The sequence below is a fragment of the Stegodyphus dumicola genome, chromosome 6 (assembly GCF_044657685.1).
Source record: "Stegodyphus dumicola isolate Sdum_Otavi_A_Nest chromosome 6, ASM4465768v1".
Lineage (NCBI taxonomy): Eukaryota > Metazoa > Arthropoda > Arachnida > Araneae > Eresidae > Stegodyphus > Stegodyphus dumicola.
In genome coordinates, this window is record NC_140773.1 from 178,484,093 (window position 1) to 178,510,996 (window position 26,904).

General features: G+C 31.2%; 1 protein-coding gene across 1 annotated transcript; it reads left to right on the plus strand.

The window, feature by feature from the left end:
• On the plus strand, window positions 1–25,859 carry LOC118203678 (U6 snRNA-associated Sm-like protein LSm8). Its single transcript, XM_035375956.2, has 4 exons — window positions 1–214; window positions 5,966–6,006; window positions 13,421–13,548; window positions 25,187–25,859. Exons 1-4 carry the CDS (start codon window positions 184–186, stop codon window positions 25,275–25,277), a joined length of 291 nt encoding a protein of 96 aa, XP_035231847.2. The 5' UTR covers window positions 1–183; the 3' UTR covers window positions 25,278–25,859.
• Window positions 25,860–26,904: the final 1,045 nt, after the last annotated feature.

Here is a 26,904-nt window from a genome sequence, read left to right on the forward strand (position 1 = left end):
TTTTTAAATAATTATTTATTTATTCCAGAAATTTTCATCAAGCCATTCAAAATTAAATTAAAACTTCAGAATGGCAATAATAGTAGTGAAGTGTGTTTTGTGTCTGTTTTGATTTTGTGGGTGATCGTGCTCGTAGAATTTTTGTGCACATTGAAATTTTACAAAGTGCTTGTTTTGTTCAGTATGGCTTCGACGTTGGAAAGTTACGTTAATCGTATCCTTTTATGCTCTTGTGTTGTCTGTGGTCAAAATATTATGCTTCAACATGACAGTGAATGAAGGGATGCTAACTGTAAGCATGTAATGTTTTCTTTTTTAATAATGATGGGATAAATCTGACTTCTTGCTGATAGTATTTCTTAGCAAATGATTTCGAATGATTATTAAACTAGCTTTTTTATATCGTTTAGTTGCGTGATATAATTTGCAGGTTATTTAATTGCTTATTTTGCATCGAAACTTTTCCATTAGCAAAATTTAACCATCGTACATACCTTGTCAGTAGATCATTTCAAAACAGATGGAGCTGTAAAAAATGTACTTGATGTTCGTTACTTTGTTTGTAGTATATATGTTTCTTGAAAATTTCTTTTGTCTTAGCATAGTAATACTTAGTTACTTAATATTGAAGATAAAAATACCTGGGTAAAATCCTAGTATATGGTACGGCCTTGCTGTGATTTTGAAAATTGTCGCCAACACCAAAATGACCTGTTTACATAATAAAATATGTAAATATTAATGACAAAACCATCTTAAATGTCCTGTACCATATACTAGAGTTAAACAAATGCCTGTTTTTAGGGCCTGTCTTTTCCAAATATATAGAAGTTCAGAGCTAAAGTAACATTGTAAAACTTCTCGAAATTAAAAAAAAATTAATATTAATGAATAAAAAGTATTTGTATAATATTTCTCATTAACAATGAAGACAGAAATAAGTATATTAAGCATAATTCTCATTAGAAGATATTTTTAAAGAAATCACCTTTTATATACATTTCTGAGAAGGAAGATGTTGCAACAATTTTGAATTATTGTTTTTTGAACCATGTTACAAGCAGGTTTTTGTTTGCAGGACGTTGTTCATAATTTGTTTTCTTTTGTTGGCATAGTAACAGCGAAGGGACTAAGATTCCAGGTAATTTAAATTCAACTAACATAGCAAACTACATTATTCTGTAACTTTATAATTTGATTCATCTTTATTTTTTCAGAATTTTAGTCATACTACTATTTCTTCCGTTGCAGACAAATTCCACAAGTGCATATTTTAAATTGAATTTCACATTTAACAAAAAGTATGATTTGTTTGTAAATGATTCGATATAAAAATAAAAATATAATTTAAAAATTATAAAAATATGATTTGTTATAAAAATCATTGTAACTTGGACACACACACAAAAAGTAATATCTCATCTTAGAAACATGTGTTTAGCACTTGATTTAATAGTATATCTTGATGCTCCAATAAAATGAGTGCAAAAAGACAGAGCTAATCCATCGAGTACTAGAAAAAATTGTGGAAGACTGTAGGGATAAAAATCTTATACCCACTTTACGAAGAGAAGGAGTTGATTCCCAAAGTCAAAATTATGATTAAATCCCCAACTATGATTAGCTATCAAGGAATTTTGCCTTTTGAGACCCAAGATTTGTGTTCTTTGATATGAAACTTCAATGCTGTTTCAACCAAACTTCAACTCGTATAGCATATAGTGTTAGTGTGGTTTGAGATATATTGGGCAGATGCTACTGCAGTTTGGCCAATATGTCTCAAACCACACTAACACAATGTGCTATAAATTCTCCAAGAATTAAAGTCAGAAATACAATCTTTAAGAAACAAACTGTGAATTCTATTGATAGACAAGAAAATGACTTGAAAACTGAACTTTTAGAGAATTCATGCAATTTTACAACTAACAGAAAGATGAAATGGAATTACAGCAACGTTATTAATCTTACTTCTAACAGCGGAACGTCTTCTTTGATGGCAAGTTGAAAATTTTTTAAATGCTTTATCAATGACCATGGAAGAAAATCCTCAGTTAGTGACAAAGGAACTCAAATAATTGAGTTCATTAGTAAGCATTGGTTCCAAGGAACAAACTTTTAGAGTGCGGAATACACAATAATAAAAACAAAAGTTTTTGGCTTAGCCGGATGATATGGCATAGCTTGGGGTGGTAAAGAAACAAAAAAGGGTTTATGGCATAGCAAATTATGGTTGATCTTTACATTATGGTAACTTGGCGTTTTTTTGGCGAAAATTTGGCGATCAACTCTCCTACAGCAACCCTCTATTTTTTTTTCCCGCCGCCATTTTGTCTTCACGAAGTAAAGACGTGTTTCTTTTCTTTTTATCTACTGAACACTTCTTCCAACAATCTACTAGCCGAATTACACTTATGCTAGAAATTTTATCTAACAAAACTGCTTAATCATGACAAATATTCACTGCAAAATTGGGAAAAAGTGCACAATACCATACTCCTTATGTGTTTATCAAAATAACACATACACATAAACCATGTACACGCCGACTTATTTTTACTTAAAAAAACATCCCAGAATTGCACAAAAATGGCATTGCGCACACTCTTCACTATATCCATGTACACTGCTTTTTTCTCATAAATTAGAAAAATTTCACGAAAATACATGACAATTTTCTCAATCTTTAAACCCGGTAAAAAGAACATATATCTGAAATTACCTGATCGCGAAAAAGTATTTACCCTTTCCAAATATGAACATTTCCACATATAAAATAAATAAAATATCCAAAAACTTTTACCTCTAAATCATCTATTACATTATACACGTCACCAACGAATTCATACCGCAAGCATTACAAATACTTAGTATCAAATATTTAAATTATTTCCATGCACGTTTACTTCAACTTAAACGTATACCAAATTCCTACAAACATAAAATTCACAAAATAACTATCATTTAATTAAAATATCACTAAACCATGTACACGTCGACTTATTTTTACTTAAAAAAACATCCCAGAATTGCACAAAAATGGCATTGCGCACACTCTTCACTATATCCATGTACACTGCTTTTTTCTCATAAATTAGAAAAATTTCACGAAAATACATGACAATTTTCTCAATCTTTAAACCCGGTAAAAAGAACATATATGAAATTACCTGATCGCGAAAAAGTATTTACCCTTTCCAAATATGAACATTTCCACATATAAAATAAATAAAATATCCAAAAACTTTTACCTCTAAATCATCTATTATATTATAAATGTCACCATACAAATACTTAGTGTCAGATATTTAAATTATTTCCATGCACGTTTACTTCAACTGAAACATATACCAAATTCCTACAAACATAAAATTCACAAAATAACTATCATTTAATTAAAATATAATTAAATTCAAAAACACTACTTAAAATATAAATGAGCACATACATTAAATTAATAAAAATTACCTTACAATCCTAATTACTTTAAACTAAATCATTGCTAATAACAATTTTCCCAATAATACCAAATTCCTTTACTTCCACCTTACATTTAGAACAATGCATAAAAATAATATCCTCAAATAATTAAAAATACTAACTTACCTAATCTTCTTCAGAATCTTGATTACGTGTCCGATAAACTTTTCTTTAGTTACGGCCATGGGATCCAAAAATTCACGAACACTGTTTCACACAACACAGAATAAACCAAATACAAAATTTCCAGATTTTTTCCCGATTAACCCCTTTTCCGATTAAAGAACCGTAATTCGTCCATTAATATCACATGAAATATCCCATGATCTCTCATTTCCCTCACACAAAATAATGCGTAATCGGAACTGAGTACTGCTCACATTATTACCAAAGTCCCAGGTAGTAACCTTTATCGCCTCCAAAATGTCGCCAAACTACCAGTTACCATATTGTAAAGATCAACCCAAATTATTTATATTAATTAGCATTTATTATGAAATGAAAAAAACTGGCATTAGTTATTTCTAAGAAACAGTATAACTTCGATAAGATCTGATTTGATGAACTTAAGAGCTGAGAAGACTCTTTCCACACTAACTTGAGTAGGAGGAAGAGCTGTTACTGGTAGGGCTACTTTTAACTTTTCAGTATAGTTTTTTTTATAAAAAATCTATACTGAAGAATGTACTGAAAGTTCTAAAAGAGGTGTCTTGCAAGCACAATCATATTTCTCTATTTCTTCAAAGAACCTTGTTTGTATTTTTTCATTTTTATATGTAAAGGCTCTTGGTTATTTATTTTCATTCGCTTTGCCTTAGTCTTTTCAATATTATCCCAAAATATTTCTTAAAATTTAATTCATCACTGGAAGAGGATGATGTAGACTGATTTGCAACGTCCGCAGTTTGACTGTCCTGATTTGAATTCTCCAGTCTGAGAATAATTTCATTATTAATGAAAGTTCATAGATGACGTTCTTTGCCTTTTTAATTTGTTTGTCATCCAAGAAAATTCGGTGTTTCGGATCTACATATATTGAACCCAGCAAGATCTCATTGTCTAGCAAACTATCTTCTCTTTTCTTCATTGAAAAAATGATTCCTTCTGCAATAAACCCTCTATTTCCGAAAGAAGAAACACTTGGGTTCGATTCCAGACAAATGAGTTGGCTACATTGGCAGTTTCGTGACTTTTTCCCATATGCAATATGTATATGAGCGAGTTTGAAAAGACCTTGTTTCTAAATTTACAAATAAAAGAAATAAAGAATACAAATTTAAAAAAAAAAAAAAAATCTGAAAGGTTTCAAATTTTAAATTACATCTAAAGGGGCTTTTTTTTAACATTTTGTGTGTTACCTATATTTATTAAATATCATGTTCTTCGCATTTAAACCATAAAACTCAGTTCAATAGCAATATTGCAAAATAATTTTAAAATGAGCATATCTTTAGAATTTCCGATACAGAGTCTCGTGCACTGGAGATTAAAACGTTTTTTCTCCCCGTAGAGTGTTGCCATTGCTTGTTTTGAAATCGTTTAGTTTGTAAATCAAAAATTCGTTGAAGCGTTACAAAATATAAAATCAATAATAAAACAAAATTCAAATTAGAGCTTCCACATATCCTAATTTGTATTTGAATTCGTATCTTCCATCTTTTATGGAAGATTGCGTTATTAAAATTTTGATGGCTCTATATACCGTTGTTTTATCACAGTGCGAGAAACATACATACATTCATGCAGATTCTTCGTTATTTGATTTCTTTAAATATAATACAGGATAATAATATTTGGTGGCAACAATTTAAAAAGTGAAACAATGGTTATCATGAATCGACTCAAAATGCCAAAATGAAATAAATAGTCCTTCTGGGCATTGCCCCTTTGGACTAATAAGTAAACAATAAATTTTTTCCTAATAATTTAAAGTAAGAAAGTGATTTACTCTGAGCTATAGAAATTGTTTTCAGGAATTCTGAGTTTTGATATTCATTTCATAGCTGACATTAATGATATCTATGTTAATGATATTACTGTACAAAGTCTGTAATCCGGACGTCCAATGTCCGGAATGATCTATAATCCGGACCTCAAAGCCACAAACTTTATGCATGCGTATAAAGAATGCACATATATTACGCATGCACGCGTTGAAAGAAATGTTTAATAAAGTAAACAAATAAATAGTAAGCTTTTTTTCTTAAAATTTGATACCCTTTAGATCATAATTGCTCTTTATTTCATAAATTACGGTTTCATGTTTTTAATTGTATAATTTCTGCATGCCATCTTACCAGATTTAAATTGATGATCTATAATCCAGAAAACCCCCTAATCCAGAATCGCCGAACTCCCGACAAGTCCGGATTACGAACTTTGTACTGTAATGATATCTAAATATGATGACTTATTGTGTATGATAATTTTTCAAATGCAGATCTGTATAAAATTTTGCAAATCGGATTCTTTAACATTGTTTTAGATACTGTGTCTATTATAACTGCTGATGGAAGAAACATTGTCGTAAGTATATTACATATTATGTTTTTAACTGATTTAGAAAAAAAAAATTGGGTTTATCTTTACAATATGGTAACTGGTAGTTTGGCGACATTTTGGAGGCGATAAAGGTTACTACCTGGGACTTTGGTAATAATGTGAGCAGTACTCAGTTCCGATTACTCATTATTTTGTGTGAGGGAAATGAGAGATCATGGGATATGTCATGTGATATTAATGGACGAATTACGGTTCTTTAATCGGAAAAGGGGGGAAATCGGGAAAAAATCTGGAAATTTTGTATTTGGCTTTATTCTGTGTTGTGTGAAACAGTGTTCGTGAATTTTTGGATCCCATGGCCGTAATTAAAGTGAATTCGAAATGGGTATTTATGTATGTATTAATTTAATGTATGTGCTCATTTATATTTTAAGTAGTGTTTTTGAATTTAATTATATTTTAATTAAATGATAGTTATTTTGTGAATTTTATGTTTGTAGGAATTTGGTATACGTTTTAGTTGAAGTAAACGTGCATGGAAATAATTTAAATATCTGACAATAAGTATTTGTAATGGTTGCGGTATGAATTCGTTGGTGACGTGTATAATGTAATAGATGATTTAGAGGTAAAAGTGTTTGGATATTTTATTTATTAAATATGTGGAAATGTTCATTACTTTTTCGCGATCAGGTAATTTCATATATGTTCTTTTTCCCGGGTTTAAAGATTGAGAAAATTGTCATGTATTTTGTGAAATTTTTCTAATTTATGAGAAAAAAGCAGTGTACATGGATATAGTGAAGGGTGTGCGCAATGCCATTTTTGTGCAATTCTGGGATGTTTTTTTAAGTAAAAATAAGTCGGTGTGTACATGGTTTATGTGTATGTGTTATTTTGAAAAATGCGTAAGGAGTATGGTATTGTGCACTTTTTCCCAATTTTGCAGTGAATATTTGTCATGATTAAGCAGTTTTGTTAGATAAAATTTCTAGCATAAGTGTAATTCGGGTAGTAGATTGTTGGAAGAAGTGTTCAGTAGATAAAAAGAAAAGAAACATGTCTTTACTTCGTGAAGACAAAATGGCGGCGGGAAAAAAAATAGAGGGTTGCTGTAGGAGAGTTGGTCGCCAAAAAAACGCCAAGTTACCATAATGTAAAGATCAACCAAAAATTGATTTAATCCAGTGGCTTGCTGGGTATATTTGACTAATTGAAATTTTTAGTGAAAATTCAATACTTGTGTTCTATGACAGCCTTAGCGAGAAAGTGGGTTTCGTGCATTTTTGCATTGGCAAGAAACAAACAGTTAACTATATACATGTATGCAAGAAACAAATGGTTAACCATCTAACTAGTGTTTCACAATTGCATTGGGTCAGTATAGTGGCTTTTCATTGCAAAATACTCATTTTGCTTATTTATTTTCAATCCTTCATCAAGGGAAAAAGAAGCTATAGTTGATATTTGAGCCATTTTAAGCAGAAATTAACATATATATCCTATTTATTATTTTATTCAATACAATTTCTGAAATCCGGATGTCCATTATCTGAAATGATCTAAAATCCGCACCTCAAAGCCACAAACTTTTTTTTCTTTTTGTATGCTCTACGCATGCGCATTTGATTTTTCCTTCCATAATAAAACATCTGGAGATTTCCACTTGAAAATTTCAGTTCTTAATTTCACTTAGACACTAAATAAAATACCTCATTATGGAAAAACAATCATGTAAGCATAAATTTGTGAGATTAATAATTTGGCTCCATAGCTGAATGTCTGCTTGGCATACATCTCAAACTGAAACATTCATCTATTTTTTATCCCTGACACCGACCTGGCGAGTCATTATTTATTATATTATGCTTTCATCACCACATGTTTATCAATACATGTCAGCTTCAATAATAACTCATGCAGTGATGTCTAAACTTTTTTTAATTCATAATTAAATAACAAAAGTATGGCAACCTTTTATGCTAACATTACGCTTGGCGATGATTATAGATTTTTAAATGCTCTAAGAAATATTGACGAGGAAAAGTCAACAAAAATTTCTTTTCATATGCTAAAAATAGATTTTATTAATGAAACTCATCGGCCAAAACATTACATTTACTGATATTTTAATTAAGAATAACTGATATGTTATTCACCATAAACCCAGAAATGGCGGTAGAATATGTCCGCACCGGCCAGCAGAATTTAGGGAAGATGAAATTTTTCGAATTTGGGAAAGCACGGAGCAGCAAAATTAAAGGGATGGGAAGTTTTTTAGGATTTAGGGAAAGCACTGGGATCCAAAGTTTAGGCATAGTGAAAATTTAGAACATAGGAAGGCACTTTGTAGCAGAATTTAGGACCCATAGAGACTGCACCAGGTGGTATCTAGCGCCAACCCTAGATAAAGCCTTAAGTTTATGTGAGAGTTTATTCAAGACTCAGATTAGTTTTAAACATGTGCAAGGAATAAATGTAGGTATATTAAATAACTAAACTAATACAATTCAGGCTTAATTCAGTACACAATAAGAGCAAGACAAAATTTAGCGAAACAACTTGCCTTTCGTCTCCAATCTTGTGATACGAGCCAATAATGTATAACGGACACTATTAAGGTAGGCTAAAATTATCTTTACTGATTCTAAGGCATTTCAGTTAATATAGCAGACTGCACTGCTTCCTAATCTTCTAATTTGATCCAGCTTATTATTTTTTGCAGACTGTTATTATTATGGCAATTTTATAAAAAGTAAGCTTTAACTTTCGATTATGTCAAAAATTCCAATTCTGGAGCTGCCAAAGGATCTACAAAGCAAAACCATGTTTCGATGTCCATTAAACAAAAAGTGAAATTGCTGCAAAAAAATGGATAAAGGCATTTATCCATTTTTTGCAGCAATTTCACTTTTCAAAATTATGCGAGGAGTATGGCATTGGAAAGTCAACTGTATATGACATAAGAAAAAAGAACTTTTTGAATTTTTTGTGGAAGCAACTTAAACAACTTTACATTGAAAGAAATGTTTAATAAAGTAAACAAAAAAATATTAAGCCTTTTTTTTTTTTCGTAAATTTGATACTCTTTAGATCATAATTGTTCTTTATTTCATAAATTGATTTCATATTTTTAATTGTATAATTTCTGCATGCCATTTTACCAGATTTAAATTGGTGATCTAATATCTGGAATCACCAAGGTCCTGACGAGTCCAGATTTCGGACTTTGTACTGTATCGTTATTTTAAATAAATTACTGACAAAATAGTATTAAATATAATAAATGCAAATTTACAATGAATTTCTTATATATGTGTATATTAAATAATCTGCATTATGTAGATATTGCATAGCTGCAAACTCACTCAGTTTTACCGAGAGACTCCTTGATTTTCATCAAATCTTCCTGTCTCTCAGTAAATCATCAAATTTCCTGGTTTTTAATTTTTAGCCTTTAATAAGAAATGTTTCCCAGCAATAAATGATGTTTATTGAATTAATGAACCTTAAGTTATGGGAATTGCAATACTACACCTCTAGCAATTTTCGGAATAATTTTTCTTATTAAATTTGATTTAATCTAAAAATTTTTTGATTTTATTAGATTTTTCTGAACTTTTCGAGTATGAGAACCAGAATGGATGGATATGTTTATGTATTGCAAGTATATACATACATATGTATGGATGTGTTTATATATGCACATGCACACACGCCTACATTTCTAAATCTGGTTCTAATAACTGAAATGTACCAATTTTTCTTAATAAATTTCATTTGATCTGAGCTGTCATAATCTACTAAAGCTATCTGTAGATTTTTATATGAAGATTCAAGAAATTTTTAATTAGCTGATATTTGTATTGAATTTTATTTTACATCAATAATTGCTACATTACTAAGTTTATTCACACAAATATTTATCAATTTTATTTTATCAAAAGTACTTTGATAAACAAAGTTTCGCTATTTGGTATATTTTCGGTAGAAGGTGTAAGAAAATATTAAAATAAAATTAGCATTAAGAACATGAAATCTAGAATATCTAATTAAATGCTAATATATTTTACATCAGAATTGTATTACAAATTGTTCATTAACTTGAAACATGTAATGTGAAGTAAATTAAACTCAGTTTGGAGTTAATTTAAATGCTGTCACTACTCAGCATAAAAACCTCCCAGTTTCTTCTGGTTTTCTGGCAAAAATCTCCACGTTTTTAAGATTGTAAGGTTGGCAGCTATGATATTGAATTAGCTGATATAGCATATCCAAATTGGGATGAGTTTCTAAAGAATTCTCCATGTAGTTTCAGGGCAGTTCTATAATAGGTGAGGTATTTAAATCACACTGAGATTGAAAAACATACCAAGTAACGCTAGTGGAAGGTTCCTGTCCATTGTGGAGAGCTGTTGCTGATCAGTTCCCAATTTTTACCGTGCCTAAATTTTGGGTTTCAGTGCTTTTCCTAAATTCTAGAAATTTTGTCATCCTTTTTATTATTATTATTATTATTATTATTATTATTAACTCACTGCTTTTTTAAATTCAAAAAGTTTTGTCCTCCCTAAATTCTGCCACCCATTGTGGCCATATGATCTCTATTGCCAATGCTGGTTTTATGTGAATAACAGATCAGTTATTCTTAACACTAAATGCAATCTTTTGGCCTATAAGTATCATTAACAAAGTCTCTTTTTAGCATTTGTTAAATTTTTCTTTCTCAACATTTCTTGGCACATTTAACTTAAATATGTTATCATTGCCAAGCATAATGTCAACAGAAAAGGTTATTATACTCTTTGTTATTCAATTACTAATATTAAAAAGAATTCTTTAGGCATCACTGCATGAATCATTACTCAAGTTGTCATGTGTTGGATAAACATGCGGTGATAGAAGCAAAATATATTTAATAATTATTCACCAGGTTGGTGCAGTGATGTAAAATCAATGATGCTTCTATGTAGAATGTTTCAGTTTGAGATGTATGCCAAGCAGATACGCTGCGATGGAGTCAAATTGTTGATCACACAAATTTATGCTAAAATGATGGTTTCTTCAATAACAAGATAATTTATTTAGTGCTGAAGTGAAATTAAGAATCGTGACTTACCACATGTTTTATTATGGGTGAAAAAATCAAATATGCCCATGCATAAAGGGAAAAAAAAAAAAAAAAACTGAAAGAAAAGTTGTTGGTGGCTTTGAACTTTGAAGTCCAGATTTTAGATTATTCTGGGTATTGGATGTCGGGATCTTGGACTTTGTACTGTATTATAATTAATTTCAGTCAGTATTAATTTTTGAGAGAAAAATGACAGAAGTTCAACATGGTTATTATTATGCTGATGTAAAAATGCACCAATTTCAATTTCTGAGGCATCGGTAAAGAAAAATACAACCTAGATTTAGCTTTGTAGCATGATAGGAATGTAGTATTAGCTATTGTATTGTACGTCTACAATTTACAAGCTGCAAAGAAAGATGCTGTGGCTCAAGTCAGTAGACCAAGCCAATAATTTCTCTCTTTTTTTTCTTTTTCTTTTTTTTTCCCCTCGATCTTCCCTTTAAGCATAGTATACATGGAGCTTGTAACTGAGCAGCAGTATGGATAAACAATAATTGTTTTTTTAATTTTCGGAAAATATTGTAACTCAATTATAGTTGACAATAAAGGATAATCCTTCAGGCACTCATTCACATCAGGTGCTGCTGATTGAAGTAGTCAACTGCAGCTCTCCACTGGTAACTGCTGCTACTGTTGCACTTGGTTCGAAGAAATAGTTAGGCTTATTCTTAAGTGGATTGTGTGCCTAGTACTCTTCATCCAAACTTTGCCTACGGCAGATGCTGGTGAAGCATTCAAATAATAATGAGTTATTTGTCATCTGGGGAAATAATAGTTGCCATAAGCTTATGTTAAAATTGAAAATGACAAAAGCAATCTTAATAATTGCTTAAAATAGTTTTAATTAATCCTTAATATCATTCTTTTTTTTAATTAGAATTGTTATTCACTTATTTTGGTAGATGTGACAATGCTAATAAGTGGAGGAGGGGAATGTTCTATAATTTTTTTTTACTTTTCTGTGACAATCCAGGCAGACAAACTTTCATTCCCTTGAATTTTATTGTAATGGGGTTTGACTTTATTTTAAATTTTCATTTTGAAGGATGAATTTGTTTAATATAAAGAGTGCTGCAAAATAATCTTTTACTTTTGGAGAATGAAACAGTAATGCTTGGGATGACTGAACTAGTATACAACCAGCTTCTTTCCAATGTAAAATTATTATGATTAAAAGGTTTCTTCCTGTAATTTGTCAGTTATATTACTTAGGCATTGTGTTATGACTTTCATAGTTTGACTGACATTGTGGAACAATACAAATATTCTCTTATAATAGAAAAGATATTTACTGGCAAAGATAGCCTATAAGCTTTCATATGATCCAATAAATTTTGAAAGATCACAACATGTATATGCTTTGACTATTTTCAGAAGGCAAAACATGCATCGATATTTGTGTTGCTTTGAAAAGAACAAAGAGAAAATCTGAATTTTGATTATGATAAATTTTCGTCGGTGTTTGAGAGACTATACCAAGTTCAGTCAGCATTGTACTGAGCAGACGTTATCTATATTACTGATCCATAAATAATCTGTATGTGACTAGAGATGCACATTAAACTAGCTGGCCAATAATTGTTTGTCTCTAGGTTCACCTGAAGTTGAAGGTCTGTAAAGTATCACTGTAAAATGTGGCAGACCTAAGCAAAGGATGCTTGTAAAACAAAGAACACTAGAAAATGCCAAAAGCAACTTATTTCATAAGAACAAATATGTTTCATTTCTAAGGAATAATATTTAGAGTTTTATCAAAAGTAAATATATAATTTTTAATGCTGTATTATCTAATATTCACCTGTCCTTTAGGAAGAGAATTAGATTTTATACATTAGTTTCCAGGGTTCCTTTCTGCCTTTTGTTGTAGGACAAAATTATGTAGTACTAATTTGCAATGCCACTTTATCATAGACCTGATGTTTATCTGCAACATGACATAAGAATGCCTTGTTAGTGGAAAAGCTATCTTTTTATGTAATATTATAGCACTTTAAGATCATTTGCATGAAAAAATAAGTAAAACAATCATCTAATACTCTGAGATATTATTCTAGCCTATGATTTCTTGACTTCCTGTGTATCTCAATGACTTTGGATGTCAATAGCTGCAGGAAAATACACTTTTACATTATTTGGTATATGCTTAGCTTGGATAAAAACATAATTTGTTTAAAATGTTATATTTAGTATTTGTTCCTCTGTGTTAACATAATTTTCATGCCATGATTTTTCAGATTTATATAACTCTCAAAAATTTTCATATATCAAACAGGTTTTTTTAAAAAGTACTTGTATTTTTAATAGGGTACCCTCAAAGGTTTTGATCAAACAATTAATTTGATCCTTGATGAAAGCCATGAAAGAGTTTATAGCTCCTCTCAAGGCATAGAACAAGTAGTTCTTGGTTTATATATTGTGCGTGGAGACAATGTGTAAGTAACTTTATGCAATAAACACTTTATATAAAAAGCATCTACAGTCAAAAGTCTTTAATCCGGACTCGGTGATTCTGGATTATCAGTTTTTCCCCATTATAGATCATCAGTTTAAATCTGGTAAGATGGTATGCAGAAATTATAAAATTAAAAATATGAAACCGTAATTTATGAAATAAAGAGCAATTATTATCTAAAGGGTATCAAAATTTACAAAAAAAGCTTAATATTTATTTGTTTACTTTATTAAACATTTCTTTCAATGTGCGCATGCATAAAGCATACATTACGCATAGTCGAAATTAGAAAGTTGCAAGCAGAAAATTATTTGATGTGTGTTCGTGATATTTATAATCACGAGGAATTTGATTTAAATCATATCAGAGTACCATAGACACCAACTACTACGGATTCTCCGTAGTTTCTACGGAAATTCATGAAAAACTATGAGCTACAAAAAGTATGGAAAAAACTACGGATTTTACAGAAACAAGAGCAGGAGAACCAGTACGCAAAACGGAACCAACTAATTCATCCGATGATTGGCTGAATACTCATGTTATCATATATCACGTGTTGAGTGCGTTCCTAGTTTTGAAGAATTAGCCAATCGTAGATCAGTAACTCCAACCGTTAACGACTTATCAATAGTTCTACCCAATTGTCTGTCTCCCAGGTTCCTCACTGATGCGTGTTTAGGCTGCATTCGGCTGCATTGTGTAGTTTACGGCGAGAGCTTAGCATGTGTCTTGTGAACTGTGAATCAGGTGAAAGATTTTTAATCATAATGCTGCCTCGAACGAAGAAGCCAAAATTATCAAAGCAGAAGTTTAAGATTCATATTCTTCAGAATTTCCATGCATTAAAGCGTCCGAAATTTCTGTGAATCACGCACACTGCAGTGTATGCAACAAAGACTTCTCAGTTGCTCATGGCGGAAAAGATGACTGTAAACGGCATGTGTTTTCTCAAAAGCATATAGAACTCGGCACCGTAAAATCTAAAGAAATAACAAATTTCTTAATAAAAGATGATGAAACAGATCCTATAAAAGCCGAATGCTATTTTGTTCGTTTTTTAATTGAACATAATCTACCGCTTTCTGTTTCGGATCATTCCAAAGAGCTTTTCAAAGCAATGTTTCCGGATTCTGCCATAGCAAAAAAATTTAGCTGCGGTCATACCAAAACTGCTGCTATTGTGAAAACGCTTGCAGAAAATACTGTTGCTGATATTATAAAATCAGTGTGCAGTACATCATTTTCTCTAAGTACTGATGGAAGTAATGATAACAATGATAACAAACTGTACCCATTGGTTATAACATACTACAGTAAAGAAAAGGGAGTGATAATTACTTCATTGATTTCTATTTTAGAATGCACGAATAATACAGGAGAAGGTATTTTTAATTGTATAAATGAAAACTTTAAAAACAAAGGTTTAGAAGGGAAAAATTGCTTATCATTTTCTTCAGATAATGCTAGTAATATGATTGGAAAGTTTAAAGGTGTAGCATCATTTATCAAAATGCATCAACCAAGTATAATCACCCGAGGTTGTCCGTGCCACCTCTTGCATATAGCTGCAAAAAAAGCTACTGAAAAATTAATTGGCTCAGAAATTGAAATGTTGATAATAGATATATATTTTTACTTGGAGAAAAGTTCGAAACGGAAGCATAGCTTCAAAGTTGCTCAACAAATTTTGGAACAGAATGCAAAATCTCATAAAATTTTGAAATATTGCAGTACGAGATGGTTGTCTCTTTTAGAATCTATAACAAGGATTTTGGAACAGTGGGATGCTATGATAAATTTTTTTGGAGATAAACCAGATAACAGTGAGAATGAAGGAAAGAGATTGCAAAACATTAAAAAAATTTTACAGTCACCGACCACCAAATTGTACTTGTTATTTTTGAAAAATACTTTGCCTTTGTTTATAACAGTAAATATTAATTTGCAACAACAAGCTCCTTATATACATAAATTGAGAAGAGAACTTTTTGAACTTTTAATGAATTTATTTGTTAGATTCGTAAAACCATCAGTAATTTCTAAAGAAAATGAAGATGTTACTCTAACGTCTATTCCATTTCAGAAGTATAGTAAACAAAAAGAAAATGAAAATTTAGTGATTGGTGCGGAAACAAGACTAGATTTAAAAAATGCCAAGTTGAATGAAAGTGAAGTGAAATCATTTTTCAATTCTGTGCGAGCTTTTTTTGTAACTGCATGTTCATATATAATTGATAAATTTCCACTGAGTGATCCATTTCTAAAACATGCTGAAGTTGCTGACATCAACTTGAGAACTGAAGTCTCATTTTCATCTGTTCTTTACTTGATGAATACTTTTCCATCCATTATTGATGAAAAATGTCTTAATCAAGTAGAAATTGAATTTTCCATGTATCAAGTAGATGATTTGAAAGAAATTGTAGATTTGCGTATTGATATAGCATGGGGAGAAATTGCCAAATTAAAAAATATGAATGGGTGTATTAAATACAAAGTATTGCCTTCTGTAATGCTTGCTGTCTTAATAATACCTCATTCAAATGCAGCTTGCGAAAGAATTTTTTCTATTGTTAAAAAAAAATCAGACGGAATTTCGACCAAATTTAGGTCTTAAAACTCTTGAAGCAGTTTTGATTGAAAAAATAAATATGCAGGCAAATGAAGAACTGTGTTATAAAAAAACATTCTCAAAATCAGAACTTAAGCTTGCTAAGCATGCTACATATAAATCTTTGCATTCATAAATTATGCGTATTTTGTTTAATACTTATATGTATCATTCTTGGTTATTTAAATTTTATTTCCCTGTAGAAATCATATCCAGAATAAAGATATAATTTATAGCTTCTGATTTTTTCTATGATTAGTAGTGATTTGAAGTACTTAGTGAATGCTTGAGGAGTTAAAAGAAAATTTCTGATTAAATGTACATATAATTTACAAGGTATATTTTTAATTATTCAGTTTTATATGTATATGGATTTTAAATTTAATAAAATTGATTACAATTAATTATTAATTTAAAATTAATGAATGGTTAATTACAACATACGCTACGCGCACATTTTCAAAGTTGTAAAAATGTTGTTCGCGCGTTGACTACTGACAAGGTTTGCTGAAGGTTGGAGTCTATGGAGTACATCGAGATGAAATATTACATTTAGTAAGGAATTATAAGCTGAATAAAATAAAAACATCTGCCCTGAAGATAAGGATAGTGCTGACAGATCAACTTCCAGTTCATTGTGCTCCGCCACGTCTTCCCCCCCCCAACACAGCTGCGTGAAATTGATTAACAGATTTCAGAATGGTTAGAGAAACAAAGGATATGCCTTTATCCATTTTTTGCAGCAATTCCACTTTTTGTTTGATGGACATCAAAACATGCTTTCGCTTTGTAGATCCTTTGGCAGCTCCAGAATCGGAAATTCCGTAATCGAAAGTTCAAGCTTACTTTTATAAAATTGCTGTAACAGTCTGCAAAAAATAATAAGTCGGATCCAATTAGAAGATTAAGGAACAACGCAATCTGCAACATTAAATGAAATAGATAATTAGATAATTTTAACTTAGCTTATACCGTCTGTTATACATTAAATGCACGTGCATAAACATATTATGCGCATGCGTAAAGGTATTATGCGAATGCGTTTACGCATGCGCAGAAAGTTTGTAGCTTTGAGGTCTGGATTATGGACGTCCGAATTAAAGACTTTTGACTGTAATATGAATTATAAAACCACACTATGTTACACATCTACACATATATAAAGCAAACTCAGTTATTGTACATTATGTTTATCTTAATTCCCCTATTTTTAAGTTCTTCATTTCATAAGTGATAAATAAAGTATTTAGAAATGGAATTTTAATGGTTTATATTGATACTTGTCAGTTTTACCTATGATCAGTCACTTAATAGAGCAGCATTTAATTCCAAACACTATAGCAAACTACAAAGCCAAAACCAGGTAATGAGAATCATGGAATTATTTTTTTTTTCGGAGGGGAGGGCATGAGGAATTCAAAATTATGCCAATTTTCATTTTATAATCAAATGAAAATAAAGCTGTTGCATTCTTCAAGAAAGGAGTATATTAAACTCACTCAAATTTGAACAAAAAAAAAAAGCATGAATACAACATTTTTCTTAATTATATTATTATATTTTTGGAAATCGATTAGTTATTTGGGAGGAGATATAGTGCCTAAACATGCCGGTATATTATCCTTGCCGCTTTGGTCACCGTTAAAACCAATAAGTACCTTTATTTAAAACTTTTAAAAAAAATATTAGAGAATTAATTATACAGTCAAAAGTCGTTAATTCGGACACCCATAATCCGAAATGATCTATAATCCGAACCTCAAACCTTAAAACTTTCTGCGCATGCGCTGCGTTGACACATGCGCATAGGCATTTACGCGTGCACGTAAGACCTTTTACCACTGCGCATATGCGTGTGCGCAAGCGTAGAATACGTTTTTGCGTGCACGTTTTATGTATAACGGACAGTATAAGCTAAAATTGTGTAATTATCTATTTCAGTAAATGTTGATGATTGCATTGTTCCTTAATTTTCGAATTGGTTCCGGCTTATTATTTTTTGCAGACTGTAAGAGCAATACTATAAAAGTAAACTTGAACTTTCGATTATGTCAAATAGAATTTCCGATTCTGGAGCTCCCAAAGGATCGTACAAAACGAAAGTATGTTTCGATGTTCATCAAACAAAAAGTGGAATTGCTGCAAAAAATGGATAAAGACATGAAGAATGTAACAGAGAGGTTAGTGAAAACGAAAAAATTTCGAATGACAAGTTATTCGAATCGGTATTCTCGGCACAACAATTAACGGGACTTGAACAGCGGAACTTTGTAATTGAACAAGAAATTGTGTCTGTTTATAGAATTAAAGAGAAAGTAAAACCTAAAACGAAGCAACTTAAAACAACTTACACTGAAAGAAATGTTTAATAAAGTAAACAAATAAATATTAAGTTTTTTTTTTTTTTTTTTTTTTTTTAAATTTTGATACCCTTTAGATTATAATTGTTCTTTATTTCATAAATTAAGGTTTCATATTTTTAATTTTAGAATTTCTGCATGCCATCTTACGAGATTTAAACTGATGATCTATAATCTGGAATCGCCGAAGTCCCGACAGGTCCGTATTAACGACTTTTGACTGTAATTGCTTGGAGAGTATTAAAAAAAGATCAACTTTAATTTTCAATGGTTATAGATAGTAATGATTGCAGTGGCTTAGTATAACCGTTTGCAATTAAAAGATAAACTTTAATTGAAGTGAATTAGTTATATTGAATTTTCGGAGGTTCAATAAAAAATTTATAGAAATTTCAAGAACTTTGTCTTTTTTACCTCAAGATATGCATTGTATGTAACCAGTTATAATATCAGTTACTTCAACAACATGGGCCAAAAAGGGGTTTGGTCTGCACCCAGTGAGCTCGTCAGTAGCATCGTAAAGTGTAATTTGACTAACAAAAAGATCATGCTTTGTATCTGCTGGCGTTACTGTGGTATTAAAATAAAATCGGTATAAATAATAGCTCTTATCTGGTTCTTGATCTTATGAGCTTCAAAAGAGTACTAGAAAATTACTTAGCTTCTAATCCTCTATTGGCACATTATAACGAAGGGCAATTCACTTGACAAGACACATCTTACACATTTAGCTACATTCCAAAGATAAAAGTAAACAAATTAGTTTTAAATTCAAGGGCTCTCTAGCGCCCCCTATTGACTGAGTTTGCAACATTCTCTGATTCATCAGGAGACGCAAATGTTCATTAAGTGTTGACTGAGAGTTCCAGAGGACATAACAGTTGTACAGGTCTCCTAATGAGAGTTCCATTCGAAAGTCTCATGGTGCATGCATGGACACGACCATCACGTCCAGAATGTAATTCTGTCATACCTATTCGCCATACAAGTCTAGGCACATTGTCATCTTTTATAAAAACTGCAGCGTTCTCTTGAAGTTCTGTGGGCCGGTTTACTGATCGTGATTAGTGAGCTGGCCTAAGCTCAAGAAGCTATGATGCCTTCCATCTTTTCCAAATTCGATTAAGTAAATTTTCTTGGTGTCTTCTCATCTTCAAAAGTTGAGATTCGGACGAAGGATTTCCTTTAATTCCTTTAGTCGCTTGAGGGAGAGTTAATAATCATCGTCCAATCAAGAAATGTCCAGATGTTAGTGGCTCTGGTTCATTTGGATCGCCGAAAACATAAGTGAGAGGCCTAGATAGTTGATAACTGCCTCTATCTCTATCAGTATTATAATTTCCAGTTCTTGAAATGAAATTGATGTTCTTCCTAAGGTTCTCTTCAGAGACATTTTAACTGACCTTACTAAGTGTTCCCAAAACCCCACCAGACGGCTCTTTCGACGATAAATTTTCACTTGATAGATATCTTACCAAATAAATTTTGCACTTCTTCCCCTCTCATGACTTTCCACAGCAAATTCAGTTCTCGGTTTGCCTTCATGACTTTCCACAGCAAATTCAGTTCTCGGTTTGCCTTGTGGAATGTGTTTGCATTATTACTATAGATCACACTGCAAATGCCTCTTCTTCCAACAAATTTTCGAAAAGCTTATAGAAATGACTGAGTGGTTAAGTCAAGAGTCAATTCCAAATGTATCGCTTTTGTTACTGCACAAGTAAAGAGCAGTACATAGGTCTTCTTCATTGTATCTCGATCTTCAATATATAATGGTCCTAAGTAATCCAATCCAGTAGTTTGAAAAGGATATGCGTCTGATATTCTGTCAGCTGACAGTGGTGCAGTAATCTGGGTCACTGGCTTCATCGAAATTTCTGGCATATAAAGCATTTATGTATAACACTCTTAATTCTTTCTCTGGCCCTTAAAATCCATGTTTTTTCTCTAAGATGAGTTAGTGTTCTTGCTACACCTCAATGTTTTAGTCTTTTATGGCAGCCCTTAATGATAAGATCAGACAAGTGAGGAGCGCTTGGCAACAAAACTGGATGTGCTTCTTCTTGTGAAATATTAGCATATTGAAAATACCCTCCAATTAAAATTATTCCTCTTTCATCTGGAATAGGGTTAAATTGCTTAATGATTGAATTTGTTGGCAATGGTTTTTCTTTAGTTAAAGCCAAATATTCTTGCTGAAAGTACTCCATCTGTGTTCCTTTGACCAATACTCTTCAGCCAGTTGAAGTTCTTCTATTGTTAAATACCCATTTTCCTTATTGTGTGAACTCTTCAAATTGTAAATAAATCTCAATCCAAGCTGTGATTCATAATACGTTGCTAAATTTGCTGAATTTCCGTATGTCAAAAAGTGTTTCTGATTCAGTTCCTACAGAAAAGGTAATAGAATTTTCTATTTCAGATTCAGCTTCAAACGAATCAGAAATTCCACTACTCAAGTGTGGTCAGTGGTCTTCGTCTTTTCTTATCCAGGGTGGTCCATTCCACCACAGTTCCTTGTCCTTAAGAGCCACTAAGTTGTCTCCTCTAGACAGCAAATCTGCTGGGTTTCCTTTCCGAAACAGTGATTCCACCAATCTGAATTAGAAATAGTCCTTATTTCTTCAACTCTGTTTTTTTACAAACACCTTCAATTTTCAAGAATTTCCCTTGATTCAATGAAGAACAATCATTGAATCGGACCAGAAATAAAATTTAGTATCCTTTGGAAGTTCCGAGTTGTTTTGAATGTACTGAAATAATCTAGCTCCTACAAGCGCTGCAAGAAATTCCAGCCTAGGTAATGTAATTTCATACACTGGTGCAATTCTTGATTTTGAAGCTACTAAAACCAAACTAGAGTTTCCAACTAAATCGCTGTAACGTAAATAAACTACAGCTTCATAAGCTGTTTTGCTTGCATCTACAAAACAATGAATTTCTCAATTAATTAATTTGTCATTTTCTTTTAGTTCAAATAAATGCAGTGGTGACGTCACTTCATTCAAGTATTGCAATTCATCACACCAATCTTAATATGTTTTCACCAAATCTGGTGGTAAGGGTTCATCCCATTTCAGTCTTCTCTTCCATATTTCTTAAAGTATCATTTACGTTCTGATTGTGAACGGAGAAATAAGTCTAATTGGATTAAACACCTTTCCAACAGTTCTTATTACCTCTTTTCGATGATTTGAATTCATATGCATTCCTCGTATTCATCAGTTTTTCATTGCCAATGCTTATACAATCTTCCTCGGAATTCCAGCAATAACTGGGTACCTTACAGGGCAAAGTATCAAAAGCAATTTTCTCATTGAATCGGTCCTGAAGCAGAGGAATATTTATTCACCAATTCCTCGTGTTAAATCCAGCTTCATCTAAAACGAACTTCGCATGCCAATATACTTCAAAAGCAGTTTCTTCATTTTGCAAACTATGGATTAGATCATCAACATATAACTTGTTACTTAGGATTTGGAACGCAATTGGATAATCTCTTTCATACTTACTTACGTGGTGTTTCAATGTTGCATTTAGCAAGAATGGACTTGACTTTAGTCCGAAACTAACCCATGTCATTCTCAGCACTTCTGGTTCCATGTTCGTATCATCTTTAATCCACAGAAATCTGACAGCATCTCTGTCTTCTGGTGCTAATGCTATCTGCGAGAATCCACTTTCAATGTCAGCTGTCAAGGCGACCCTGTTCAATTTGAACTGCAGAAATAAGGCCAACAAATCTGGCGTTAAATTCGGACCAGGGTTCAGACAGTTGTTAAGGGAAACAGAGTTTGCTACACTAGAAGATCATCAAAAACAATCCTCATTTTTGTAGTTAATATATCTTCATGAATTACAGCTTGGTGAGGCATATAATAAACTGAACTTTCAGCCATACTGGAATCAACCTTTTCGCTTATTCCTTCTGCAACATGCTTCGAAATGATTTCTTTATGCTGATTAAGAAAGGAAGAATTTTTCTTAAATTTATTAACTAATTTTTGAAAATGTCCTTCCGCAATATCATAGTTATCAGATAAAAATTCAACATTTTCATTCCACGGAAGACTGACTTCATAGCAACCATTAACCATTTATATAGCGCCGTCGAATTCCCTTAAAACTTCATTGTCTTTAAAATTTTCATTGCACGCGATTCCCAAACTTTCTAAATCAATTATTTTCTTTAAAATTTCCACTTCTTCTACATTTTCATTTTGAACAATAGTTTTCAGTACTCTGACTTCCCTAGAGTTCAATCTGATTGAGGTCTCAGATCCATTGAACACATATCCAAGTTTCGTTTCCATTCGTACTAATCCTGGCATCCATTTTATTTTCCCAGTAACGATACTCTAAAAATAATCTGAACCAATTAACAATGATATTCTTAAATTTTAATTTTTTTTATTTATTTTAATTCTTAAATTTAAAATTATTTTCAAAATCTAATTCATCTGCCATTTATATTCTCATCTGCTTACAGTAATCATTAATCTTTCTACCAGTTTGTTAACTATAGCTTTGAAAATACACAGAGTTTCGATAGCTTCTAAAGTTATTACTTCCTTCGAATTGTAAACACTTCTGAAGTTTACCTTCACATGATTACTCGTTATTGTTTTTTTCTGCTTTGGAACCAAAAACAAAAATACTCAAACGTTCCTGACTTATCACTTCTAACTTTAATTTACAAGATATCAATTTTTCAATAAAAGTTCTTTCACTCCCTGTATTGAATAAACACTTAATTTTCACTTCCTGTTTTCCCTTAGTTAGCATACCTATGGCTGTCTGCAAATATATGTTGCAACCCTCTCGACTTGAAACAGAATAATTTTATGTATGATTAATATCACTGTCATCAATCTTTGTTTTATTTATTTAATTTCCCAATAAGTCTTTTGTCACTGATCACTCTTTGCAAATATAATGGCTATGTTTTTTACTGCACTTCTTGCACCGTATTCGATCGCGGCAAAATCTAGAAATATGAGATTTTTTTCAAACAATTAAAACAATATCTGAGACATAATAAACTAGCTTTCCGTTCACTTACAGGTAAATGACATCGTATGTTCATGTGTAGAACAAAATATACATGCATTTTTAATTGTAGTAGTATTTAACACTGCTGCTGTTGGTAGATGTTTAGAATTCTCATTTCCTGAACTGCGAAAATTTCATTTTATCGGCTTTGTTTATCTTTAAAAATAAAAATGTTTTCTCACGTGTTTCTGTTTCCTTTTTAAGTAACTGGAGTAATTTTGAACAATTCCACGAGTCTTCTTCATTAACAGAATGATTATATTTTATTATTTTATTACATCTTTAGGAATTAATTTTACTAAAATGGCAAAAAGAATTCCACCATAATTATTTAGTTCTATTCCGGCTGTTTTGAGACTTCGAATCTGAACAGTAATTATGTCATGTAATTGTCTCAGTTCCTTTAAGTTCAAACATGATTTCACAGGAGTTTACATGTGAACCTAAAAGTTTGTTTACTTAAAGTGTGTGCCTAAAAGTTTGTTTACATGTGAACATACAATAATTTCGTTTTTACCAAATAGCTCTTTTAATAGCTCAAGGGCTAAATCATAATTATTTTGCGTTAAATGTCAATCCTTGTATACATTTTAATGCGGAATCCTTTAAGAACGATTTTAAATAGTTAAATTTATCAATTCATGATAACTGTTTATTCTCATAAATTGCACCTTCAAACTGTCCCCAAAATCCCTGCCAATTTTCATATTTGCCGTCGAAAGGTTCAATACCGGCAGTTTGACATTAGGATAATTAATAATTACTGCAAAAACTATTTAACAGGAAAAATAAATCATTTCAAGAAAATTTATTCATTGATGTTTCTAAGTACTAATTGCATGCATTATTTTTTTTTCCCCCTGTAGAAAAAAGATCGTGAATTTTTTTTTTTTTTTTTTTTTTACTAGCTTTTTCTTTAAACAGTATACAATTAATGCTTATAATAATCATTCCTTCTTTCACTATTTTATTACATTCTCACATTCAAAAAGCCCCTAATTATGAGAATATATTAAATCCAGTTTTGTTATTGCAACTATACATTACAATATCCTTTTTCTGTGCAATGGCAGGGGATTATTACAAGAAGCATCAGCTGTATTTTAAAAAAATAATTTGATTTATTTATTTATAAGTAAATTATTATCCAGCATTCACATTCTCTCTTAATTAAGGTTTCAAATGATCAAGCTAAGCAAAACATTATAGACTAAAATATTTAATTAATTATAAATTAAAAATAAAATGTTGAAAAAGTGTATTTAGTGAGTAAAACTGCTAAATACATTTTAAGAAAAAATTATTTCTAAGCTTGCTGTTAAAGAAAAGGTTATTTTTCTCTCAAAGTGCATACTGTATTTTTACTTAATTACCATGTAATAAACATGGTAATAAACATAAAGAAAAACATGGTAATTATCATATATATAATAAATATATATGATAATTACCATGTTTTTCTTTAAATGTACCATAGATATGAATATTTTGATAATACACTATGTATTTAATTTTCTTGCAGTTGGTTTTGTATTAACTTGTATTTGTTTAAAAAAAAATAGACTTGCATAGACTTTGTATTTTATTTGCAGAGCTGTTGTTGGAGAAGTTGATGATGAACTAGATCAAAGATTAGATTTAACGAACATCAAAGCGGAGCCATTGAATCCTGTTGTACACTGAAATCATTTAAACATAAGCATCAAGTGTATTTTATTTGTAAATAAACACACTTTTTTACACTTTTTAAATGAGTGTTTAAATACCAAGAAAGCCATTTACTCGCTGTTGCCCAAATGATCTGGATAAAAATGGGAACTTCCCAAATTCAAATGAACTTCAACAATTCCCAAATTCAATGTTGATGGATAAGAATTACAGCTGTTGCACTAATTTGTAAAAATGGAATTGCAGATCTAAATGCAAAATATCCCTTACCAAATGATTACTGCAGCCAGATGAATGCTTCCAACATATTGATTTGAACAGGACTTGTCTGGCTCTTTCCACATTTTCAGGGATATGTGTCATTCATGTAGCTCCTAGCAGTTTTTTATTCATAATCATGCTGAAGATGTGAATTATGCTGTGTTTTTACAAAACAAATGAAAAGCAGCCTCAGTGAGTATAATGTAAATACTTTGTTTAAATTCATTTGTGCTCCAAATGAAATTTTTTCTGCTTTTGCAAAAAATTTTAGAAGTTTATAGAAATGTAAAAGTTATTTTGCTACTTTACTGTTAAAATACAATTCATGTAAAAAGACATATGCTTTCTTATTTAACTTGGATAAATAACACTTGACCTAAAAAAAAAATGAAGGTACATTATTGTCTATTATTATGCTGTTTTCATTATTGACACTATTATGTTAACACTTTGCGGGCCATCGCATTTATCGAAGTGCTGTTACGCTGCCTCCGGTTCACGCAGGTTCTACTGCTTGCCAATGGTGATATTTACGCAATTTTTCTAAACATAAGTAGTTGGTATATAATTATTTTTAAAGAAAGCACTAAAATAACTGTTACACTATTTTTATTCTATTTTATTCAAATTATATTTTTTAATTAGTACTAAAACATTTTATTTAAAAAATTTAACTCCTAGGATCCATAGTTCTTTTTAGTATGATAATTCTGAAAACATTTTCCAGCGTGCAGAGAAACGTTTCAGGAAGAACACATGTATGCAGTGGAACTTCTTTTCTTGGCAGCAGTGCAGACTTTTCAGGCCCTTCACGGGTTTTGAATTCTCCTATTACCACTAATATGTGTTATTCTATGTTTTCTCATGTCCGTAGTAAGTCTGCCTGGTGAATCAAACCTCGGCGATCTTTTATCACATTCAGCAGCCATTCTTGATTGTTGCTCCTCTTCATTTCCATTAATCCATGCTAGTGCAAGGTTTAGTAAAAATTGTTTGAATCTAATAGGATTTTCAGAATTTTTTATGTATATCTGGAATGCATTGAGTAATGCACAGTTTATGAGATATAAAACCTTCTTCTTTTTTTTTTTTTTTTTTCCCATTTTTTGTTTTTGTTTTGCAAAGTATGGAATAACACGATAGGTATTGATCGGCATGATCAACACCTTTCATAAATTTATTATACTCTTGTATGCAAATTGGTTTAATGCACTTCTTTTTGGTTCTTTTACTCACACATTCGACCATGTCTGCTGAATGTATTGTAGAAATCATCATTATAAATTTTTTGGCTGAATTCCATTTTTGTACCATAATTTTCCTTTTTCTACGAAATTTCATTGACTTATTTTTCAATGTAGCAGATTTTAAACGATTTGGC

Coding starts and splice junctions, on each gene's coding strand:
- LOC118203678 (XM_035375956.2), top strand. CDS start 184: ATGGCTTCGACGTTGGAAAGTTACGTTAATC. Junction 215..5,965: donor GTTGGAAAGTTACGTTAATC/GTATCCTTTTAT, acceptor ACATTGTTTTAG/ATACTGTGTCTATTATAACT. Junction 6,007..13,420: donor CTGATGGAAGAAACATTGTC/GTAAGTATATTA, acceptor TATTTTTAATAG/GGTACCCTCAAAGGTTTTGA.